The following is a 10,229-nucleotide window of genomic DNA, read 5'->3' as shown; positions in this document are numbered from 1 at the left end:
TAGTCAGTAATGAAAAAAATGAAGCATACCTCATTATTTCATGATTCGTAAATATATCCTTATTGGGAGTTGAAAGAGCAAACGTGTCTGCGATTGTAAATTGCTTTATGATGCAGAAATCCCAGGTGAACTGCCTGAAGCAGCTGATGAATATCGAGGACTCACCACATACATTACGAAATGGGATTCTATCGAGTTTTCATATAAACTGTATGTGATATTCTTATCAATTCATTATTGTTACACTAATTTAGACTTCATATACATTCTTAATAAAAAATATAAATTTCCATATGGCTTCAATGAGTTATACGATGCATACGATTCAAATGACGAATCTAATGAATATAAAAAAGATTATTATTTCAGTGTAGAATTATAGAATTTGATTCTATATCTGAATTATAAATTTGTATGCTGGAGCTGTATTCTGGTTCTGGGAATGAATTCTGGACCGTAGATCTGAGCTTTTATTCAGGACCTGGATTCTGCATCCGATTTCTGGACTTGAAATATGGACCGGAATTGGGAGTCTGGGTTCTGGTCCAGAATTCTAGGACTGTATTCTGTATCTGAATTCTGGACATGAATTTTAGTTCTGCACTCTAGAGTAGGATTCTGCAAATGAACTCTGGGTTAGGAACTGAACTTTAGACTTGGATTCTGGTTCTAGCGACTGGGCATGAATTCAGGACCTGGCTTCTGCATCTGATTTCTGGACCTGTAATGGAAACATGGGTTTTGGAAAGGTATTTTAGAACTGGATTCTGGACATGAAATCAGGAGCTGAATTTTGGACACGAATTTTAGATTCTGCACCAGTACTTGGATTCTGGAAATGTATTTTGAACTTGAATTCTGGAATTGGATTTCGGACATGAATTATGAAATTGGACTCTGCTCTTGAGTTGTTGCGTGTGCTGCTTCCTGGTGGCCAATCGATGACTCAAATTCTCGTATGAACGGTCGGTCAAGTAAACCCTATCGTTTTGAGAGTTTACGAATTGCTCAATTGGAAAAATTTTCTCGTCAGAAAATACAATGTTCGGAAATTGACCGCTTTCGGCCAAACGAAGCAACTCCTTCGCTCTCTCAAGTCAAGATTTTTTTTTCGCGTTCACTTTTGGCAAAATGCTTTCTTGCGCTTGTAAACAATACAACTCCGAACTGTCATTTAGCAAATTTCTAGAGAGCTGATGCCCGTGCGTCAGCTGCGCGAGCGGTCTGAAGTTGGTTACACTTCGAGTGCCGGACCCTGTAGTGGATTCTGTACTTGAATTCTAGATCTTAAAAATAAATATTTATCTGGTTTCGGTACCTTCTATAACTGGATTCTGTATCTGAACTCTGGACATGAATTCTAAATCTGTTCTGGAATTGGATTTTGCAAATAAATTTTGGATTTTGAATTAGGTACTGGATTTTGAACTTGGATTTTGGTTCTAGAAACCGAAGTTCTGGACTGGACTTCTGAACTTTATTTCAGGACCTGGATTCTGCATCTGATTTCTGGACTTGGATTTTTAACCTGGATTCTTGACCTAAATAATAGAACTAGATTTTGGACATGAATTCTAGGTTTTCGACCAGTACTAGGATTCTGCATATGAATTTTCGACGTGGATTATGAACCTGAATTCTGCATCTAGAATCTTAACCTGAGTTCAGAAAATATGATCGAAAATAGCTAAACATATTTACGATGGTATAGAGTTAAAATGATTATGTTATGTAATTTTGGCTCGTTCTGGAACGGCGAACCAGAGTAAAATAACACGTTTCCCACAAAAAAATCGAAGCAATATAGTACTAATCTGAAACTTGATCTAATTTAAATAGTTTCCCAAAGAAAACCTTATAAAATTAATTTTTCATGACATAATTGTACATTTTTTTCAATTCCATCATGTTTTGGCGCCCCCCGGCTGTTGGTGCCCGAGGCAATCGCCTCACTCGCCTCACCCTCATTACGGTACTGCTGTTTTACCTTGAGGACAAATCTGTATAAAATGTTCAAAACGACGAATGTAACAATGAGAGATTCTCTTTGTTTACTTTCTCTTTCGATTATTGCGAAACATTCCTGGTTTTTTCGGTAATTTCTTCAGTGCAGATTCAAAGATGGTAGCTTTAGTTATTATTATCGGTAAATAATTGGAGTAAAGGATTGCTAAGAGTACCTTAATAATCGAAAGATAAAGTAAACAAAGAGAATCTCTCATTGTTACATTCATCGTTTTGAACATTTCATACAGACATATCTTTTTGAAGGGCAGCTGTAATTACCAATCTATTATCTGCAATCCCTTATCTTGGAAATGACTTAGTGTAATTAATTTGAAGGAGATTTGTCGTAGATAACGCTAAATTAACTAATTTTTTTACTTTTCATTTTATTTTACCTTTTATTGTTTATCTTTAACAATAATTCATTTATTATTTTTACATCAGACTGGTTTATCAGATCCTTTGAAATTAAACAGAAAAAGTGATAAAATTCTATTTCATCCTTATTTTGTTCATAAGAATTTATTATTTTTATTTTTTTCATTTTTTCTAAATCTGAGAACAGAAAATGTGGGGGCTATTTTCAAATATTTGTTTACCGTTCAATTTTTCGGAGATGGCTGAACCGATTTCAACAAATTTAGACTCTTTTTAAAGCTACTATTGAATTGTGGTTCGAACTTGAAGATCAAATGGCTGTCACTTCTGGATCCAAAGATATGATGGTAGAAGTAACATAAACGACAGTTCCAAGTGTTTTTCAATGCAACTAACAGTTCGGCTGAAAAGTTCGTATCGTTTAATAGAAACACACATTTTTTTGCCAAAATTCGTTTTTATTATTCAAAATAATTGCCATCAGAGGCGATACAGCGATTATAGCGATCGTCCAACTTTTCGATACCATTTTTGTAGTACGATTTGTCCTGTGCCTCAAAATAGGCCTCAGTTTCAGCGATTACCTCTTCATTGCATCTAAATTTTTTACCAGCGAGCATTCTCTTGAGGTCTGAGAACAGGAAAAAGTCACTGGGGGTCAAATCTGGAGAATACGGTGGATGAGGAAGCAATTCGAAACCCAATTCGTTCAATTTCAGCATGGTTTTCATCGACTTGTGACACGGTGCATTTGATCGATTGTGAGCTCACGCGGCACCCATTTTGCGCAAAGCTTTCTCATATCCAAATATTCGTGAATAATATGTCCAACACGTTCCTTTGATATCTTTAGGGTGTCAGCTATCTCGATCAACTTCACTTTACGGTCATTGAAAATCATTTTGTGGATTTTTTTCACGTTTTCATCGGTAACAGCCTCTTTTGGACGTCCACTGCGTTCATCGTCTTCGGTGCTCATATGACCAGTACGAAATTTTGCAAACCACTTACGAATTGTTGCTTCGCCCGGTGCAGAGTCTGGATAACACTCATCAAGCCATTTTTGGTATCGGCGGCACTTTTTTTCATCAAAAAGTAGTGTTTCATCAACACACGAAATTCCTTTTTTTCCATTTTTTTTTCAAAATAACAAAAGTAGCTTCACTCAAAATGCAATATCTCACAAACTAATAATCTGACAGCTGTCAAATTTATACACGTATCTTTTGAAGGTTGGTACTAATTGAAAATGGTATGGATTTAATTCTAGTGGCGCCCTCTCATAGAATCGATACGAACTTTTCAGCCGATCTGTTAGATTTCTCGAAGATGAAAGAATCAATTTCGGAAAATTTAGACTCGTTTGAACGTTGCTTTAGTCAAATTTCGCAACAAATCGTATTCGTAGTTGGCAACACTATCTCAGATTTGAATGAAACTTACTGGGAATGCAAACTTTGTCACACAAAAAAAAAACAATGTTGTGAGTTATAGTTATTGTCGAAAAATTACAAATCATTCAAGAAAATGATGTATCAGTGATTGATTGTTGATTCAATTCTGCTTTACCTTTATGTTAAGGAAAAATTTGATTCATTTTATCTGTGGTCATATTTGTGTAATGATAGAACAAAGTTTATTGTTCAAATGCACTTTATCAGTTTTGTTTGTTGTAAACCCGAGCTGTTTTTCAACAGTGAATGAAAAAGATTGTACGCGTTTCAACCGAGAATTTTTTTTTGCATAATTCTTTTTCTTGGGGCTTTTCAACGATCCAAGCGTAAGTATTAATAATTAATAATATTAGACTGCAAACCATTTCATAACACGTTTTCTTTACAACAAATAAAAGGGAAAAATTACAATATTCATACTGAAAATGTTCAATAGCAAATGAACGTCATTTATGTCAGTTACGTAGTGGCCGTTTCATGTAAGTAAAGTAAGCAAAATAACATAAGAGTTAATCGTAAAACAAGTTTTCCATGTACTGAATTAGTATTTCTACAGTATTAATGTTTCAATTTCATCTGCGAGTAATGTTTTTTCGAACAGTTCATGTCAATGTAATTAAAAACGCTTAACGCCTAAAATGTACTGTTAAAGTAAAGTGATAGAATTTGTATTTTCTTGAAAGTGCATCTGTAGTATTGGCTTGTCAGCAAAATTCTTGAAAACGGAATCAAAAAATCTCTTCCAGCGAGCCATTCTGCAAGTGGAGGAAAAATTTCTTAATGCCCTATAAACATTTTGCTGGTGAATTCCCTCTTAATAGGAATTATAATCTTTTGTTGCATTTCTATATAATATGTGAGTTGTTCAAGCAGTGAAGGATTAGCCGCCTCTCCGAAAAAGACTTCCCGTAAAAATTATTACAATATTCGTCTTAAGTTCAATTAACTGAATATGTGATTGAAACAATTGAGACATTTTTTGCTTTCATGCATACAGGTAACTTTTCTGGGATTGTGTCATTGCTCAGTTGCACGAGTGACACCTCATTGAAACGTTGCATTTTCCGTTTAGGGTGTATGCCATTGCTCAACTGTAACGTTTCATTAATCGTTTGCGGTGTGTGTGTCTCTGCTGGGTGTCATTGCTATACTGCCTGCACTATAAATAAAAAATGACAGTTTAGTTAAAACAACATTCGATTAGCTGTACCGAATTTTACCCAATCAAATTTAGAAAAAAAACCCTTCCTAATCCACCTAGTGGTGTGATAATGCCTTTCTCTTTTTTCATAACAGTCTCATGAAAATATGTTTCATACTTTTATTAAATAAATTTGGATACTAATTTTGACACCAATAGATTCAGATTGATTCGAGTAGTTCACAAAAGCATGCTTCAGTGTTTATGTCACACAGTCAGCATCATTTTTCCAAATTAGTGCTTGACATTTGCGTTGCCTATTTGTAATCAGTGATGCTAATCTAAAAATACCTTTCTATAGAGAAAGGCAAAAAGCCTTCTTAGTCCACTTAGTGAAATTTTCATATATCTTGAAAAATCACCATAGGGGGGAGTACATGAAATTTTCGAAATCGAAAAAAAATTTTTGAGGGCAAAAGGCTTAGAATTGCATGAAACGTCGAGATTTAGTGTCATCTCGAAAAAAAAAATTTTTGAAAAAATCGACTTTTTGGGACTTTTTCTAAGTCCCAGAAAGTTGATATTTTCAAAAAAATTTTTTTTGAGATGACACCAAATTTCGATGTTTTATGCAGTTTTACGAGTTTTGGCATCAAAAAAAAATTCTCGATTTTGGAAATTTCATGTACTCCCCCCTATGGTGCTTTTTCAAGATCGAAAATTGTCAAACCTTTACCACCGGGCAGCACCCCTTTTGCATGTCCGATTTAGGTCAAATTTTGCATGAAGGCTTTTTTCGAGGTGCTTCAACTTTTGAGCACTAGAAATTAACGAAAATAGAGGTGATCCCAAAATTTTGGCACCCTTATATATATAAGAGCGGTAAAAATCAACGCTTTTTGTCGGTTACATCACTTATACAATCATATATCTGGAACCAAAAGTCACAGCCATTTGATCTTCGAACTTGATCAATGGCCCGACAGTAGCTTTCAAACGAGCCCAAGTTTGTTCAAATCGGTTCAGCAATCTCTGAGAAAATTGAGCGCGTTCAAATATCTTCGAAAAGTGCACACACACACACATACACACACATACACACACACACACACACACACATACACACACACACACCGACATTTCCCGATCTCGTCGAACTGAGTCGAATGGTATATAACACTATGGGTCTCCGAGGCTCCGTTCGAAAGTCGGTTTTTCCAGCAATTCTAATACCTTTCTATAGAGAAAGGCAACAACTAACATTTTAAATTTTCTGAGATCGCTGACTTTTCCGTGTAACGGAATAAACTGTCTTTCAAAAAAATTACATTGGCATAAACTGTTCGAAAATGTGTAGTCATCTCACGAATGAAATCCAGATCTGCGCACATCTTACGGGATGAAGGATTGTGGCCACCATTCTAGCTCCCCATAGCTCATGAATTGAACATGAACATAATCACACAATAAAATAGCTACACGGAAAGACCGAAATTAGCATTTTGGCGAAAAAATTAGTTGATTTTCTGATTTTAGTTAGTTATTTTTTGAGACAACTAAAAAAATCTTACTTTTGCTGATTTAGATTTTTTAATTCTGATTCTCTTAATAATAATAAAATATTTGTTGAAATGGCTATTTTTTTAGTTGAATCCACCAATTAAACGTGCTGTCATTTCTTAGCTAAGGCACGCTTCATATCCATTCAACTAATTTTTTAGTTGAATTAGAGAAATAAAACGTTGTTTTCAACCAACATAAATGGTTGAATTGGTTTTTGCAATTAGCAGCTATATGGCGCTCGTTAACACCGTAATCACTACTAGCCACTAGATGGCACACTACTACCGAAAAAAATTTCAGTCGCGGTTATCTTTTCTATATTTGCAGGTATAAATACGATGTTGTATTGGAGAAAAAGACATAAGCGAAACATAAACTTCTTTTTGAAAAATTTTACTTCTAAATCGCTGTTTTCTTCATTCGACTTCGCGAAATCGACTCTCTCACTGAAAACTTTGAGCACTCGGAAAACAAAAACCGAATACAAGTAGTACACCGGACGGCGTAGCCCGGAATGAGAAGATACAAAAAAACATCATTTGACGTATACAATTAGAGTGCAACATTCGAAACTCACTTCACTGTTTCGCGTAAAAACATTATCACCCACAATCGCTTCAACTGCGCACAAATTCTGAATAAATACACTTTCCACTAACAGTTTACGTCATTTTTACATATCGGTTTAGAAATTTATATAGGGATATATCGTAACACATGCGAAAAACATCTAAACAATTTCCGAGCAGTTTCAACAAGACTGTCCCTTTTAGCTTTTTAATGGATTGTTTTGCTTTGACACTGCTGTCCTTCAGTAATGACGGTGATAGATAAAAAGAATCAAAGTTTCTGATTTTAATAACGAAATTAGTTGTCAATGAGAATTTCGTGTTGGATTGTAATATTGCTGGTTTGTGTCCAGAATATTCGCCAACTAAACACATTCTCTAAAAATAAGAGTTTTTTTCAGCACAGTGAATTCTAAATTTTAACTAATTTAATAGTTATTTTGGAAATTGTATTGTTAAAATCAACTAATTCAAAAACAGTAACACGAATTAGGCGCAGAGCTAATTTCGGTCGTTCCGTGTAGAAATAATGATATCATTTTATAGTACTCTATAGTGTTAGCACGTGAAGATTTGCCAGAGTTAAGCGCAATTCACACTAGGCCATACCGTGTCCGAAATCGTGTCCGCAAAGTGCCGGCATTTATTGGTCGAACATTCTCATTTTACTGTGCTTCTTCCGTGCTGCTGCCGTAGCCGTTGCTATTAGTAACACACATCACCATAATTGCGTTTGATGTTTTCCTATTCCTCACGAAGGTTGCATTTTTACTACGAATAATTGGCCATTATTGCGATTGTTTTGGGTGACGAATATATTCAGCAGCTTAAAACCAGCTTCCGCGAAAGAGAGGAGTTGAGGGTGAATTCACCCTTTTAGATAAGTAGCTTGTGAATGACGAGGTTAAGTTCTGGGAATATTTTCGAATGTTTGAAGCTTATTTTGATTCTCTGTGATTTGTTAACAAGAATTAATTGCAAATATTAAAAGAAGCTCCAAAAAAACTTGGTTACAAACAAACTGTCAACGCACTAAAATATTTAAGCAAACGCATGCTTTGACCGTGATTCAAACGTGCCTAGTGTGAATTGCGCTTTACGTGACTGATAACCGCTACTGCAGTGTCATAATTTACGGTTTCGCATTAAAAACACGGGGTGACAATTGAAAATACAATTGGTGACTGGTTTCACGTGCGGTGTCACGATAGCCTCATGCGTACGACCTGAGTATACCGATGATATCGCATTTCGTGATTAGGGCTGAAACAGAAAGTCAAGTGGTGACTATAAATAACAACAAATGTTTGTGACAAATTCGAATTCAGTTCGTAGCGTCAGATCAGAGATGGAACAGTGGCTGAAGAAACCGTCTGGACCAGAGAATGGCGTTGCAGATATGTGGAAATTATTCGAGACGATGAAGAAACATCTTGCTGCGACAGTGCTGACCCCAGACAGTGATGAGGTTGATCATGATGATCACTTCAATACCAAAGATGACACAACAAAAGGTAGACGAGTTTTTGTTGTTCGACACGCCGAGAGAGTAGATTTTACTTTCGGAAATTGGACTCCCAACAGTTTCGATGTGGCAGGGAATTACATCCGAAGGGATCTGAACATGCCGAGGACTTTGCCGCAAAGGTGACCACAGATTTGTTTCTCATTTCGATTGGTTATAATTTTCATTTGTAGAAAAATTTGTCAGTGGAAGCGGGACACTCCGCTGACTAATCTTGGTCAATATCAGGCTCGTCTAACGGGAGAGGCTATGAAGGATGCTGGCGTTCAGATTGATCTAGTGTATAGTTCTCCATCATTCCGATGCATTCAGACTGCTTCTTCTATTCTAGAAGGCTTAGGTATTCAGGAAACCATTCCAATTCGAGTGGAACCTGGTCTGTTTGAATGGTTGATGTGGTATAAAGAGGGACTGCCCGAGTGGCTCTCAAACGAGGAACTTGTCAGCTCAGGCTACAACATTGCTATGGACTACAAGCCACTTTCTACAGCTGAAGATTTGAATCGGATATTAGAAGAGAGCTTGTCTGATCACTACAAAAGAAACTCGGAATTGGCCGATCAACTGTACAAAACAACCAGTAAGTCATTGGTTATTAGATGATATTTTCTATTGTTTCTATTCTTTGATTATAGGTGGTAACATTCTGATAGTCGGTCATGCGTCAACTTTAGACACTTGTACTCGGCATGCCGTGGGAAATGAAATCTTACCAACCATCGATTCTCTTCAGTTATTACTTAAAATTCCGTACTGTAGTGTAGTTGCAATTGAGTCAACTAACGTACTTTCCGAAAGGTACAAATGGAAGTTTATAAAGCCTCCTTGTGCTCCAATCTCAAATACAAAAAATGATCGTTTCGACTGGAAGGTTCTACTTAATAAAGGAAATTACGAAAAATTACATATCTAAAATATACCCACTTTTTGATATTAATCTCAATTTAACGCGACAGCTAATTTGATTGTATGTTTCTTCGAGCTTTCACGGAACGACCGAAATTAGCTCTGCGCCTAATTCGTATTACTGTTTTTGAATTAGTTGATTTTAACAACAAAATTTTCAAAATAACTATAAAATTAGTTAAAATTGAGAATTTACTTTGCTGAAAAAAACTCTTATTTTTAGAGAATGTGTTTAGTTGGCAAATATTCTGGACACAAACCAGCAATATTTCAATCCAACACGAAATTCATATTGACAACTACTTTTGTTATTTAAATCAGAAAATTTGTTTCTATTTATCTATCACCATCATTACTGAAGGACAGGACAAAGAAAACAAAAATGAAATTGGTTTTATTAACAAGTTTATTATCCAAAAACTCATGAGAAGTGTCAAAACAAAACTATCCATTAAAAAGCTAAAAGAGGCAGTCTTGTTGAAACTGCTTGCAAATTGTTTAGATGTTTTTCGTATGTGTTACGATATATCCCTATATAAATTTCTAAACCGATATGTAAAAATTACGTAAACTGTTAGTGGAAAGTGTATTTATTCAGAATTTGTGCGCAGTTGAAGCGATTGTGGGTAATAATGTTTTTACGCGAAACAGTGAAGTGAGTTTCGAATGTTGCACTCTAATTGTAC

General features: G+C 35.6%; 1 protein-coding gene across 1 annotated transcript; it reads left to right on the top strand.

The window, feature by feature from the left end:
- The first annotated feature begins 8,460 nt into the window (after positions 1 to 8,460).
- Positions 8,461 to 9,550, top strand: LOC131429400 (ecdysteroid-phosphate phosphatase-like). The gene is made up of 3 exons (XM_058593478.1): positions 8,461 to 8,759; positions 8,811 to 9,217; positions 9,273 to 9,550. The coding sequence occupies exons 1-3, from the start codon at positions 8,461 to 8,463 to the stop codon at positions 9,548 to 9,550; spliced, it is 984 nt and encodes a 327-aa protein (XP_058449461.1).
- Positions 9,551 to 10,229: the final 679 nt, after the last annotated feature.

This window comes from Malaya genurostris, chromosome 2 (genome assembly GCF_030247185.1).
Source record: "Malaya genurostris strain Urasoe2022 chromosome 2, Malgen_1.1, whole genome shotgun sequence".
NCBI classification, from domain to species: domain Eukaryota; kingdom Metazoa; phylum Arthropoda; class Insecta; order Diptera; family Culicidae; genus Malaya; species Malaya genurostris.
The sequence above is the reverse complement of the archived record's forward strand: the minus strand, read 5'-3'. Positions and strand labels throughout refer to the sequence as shown.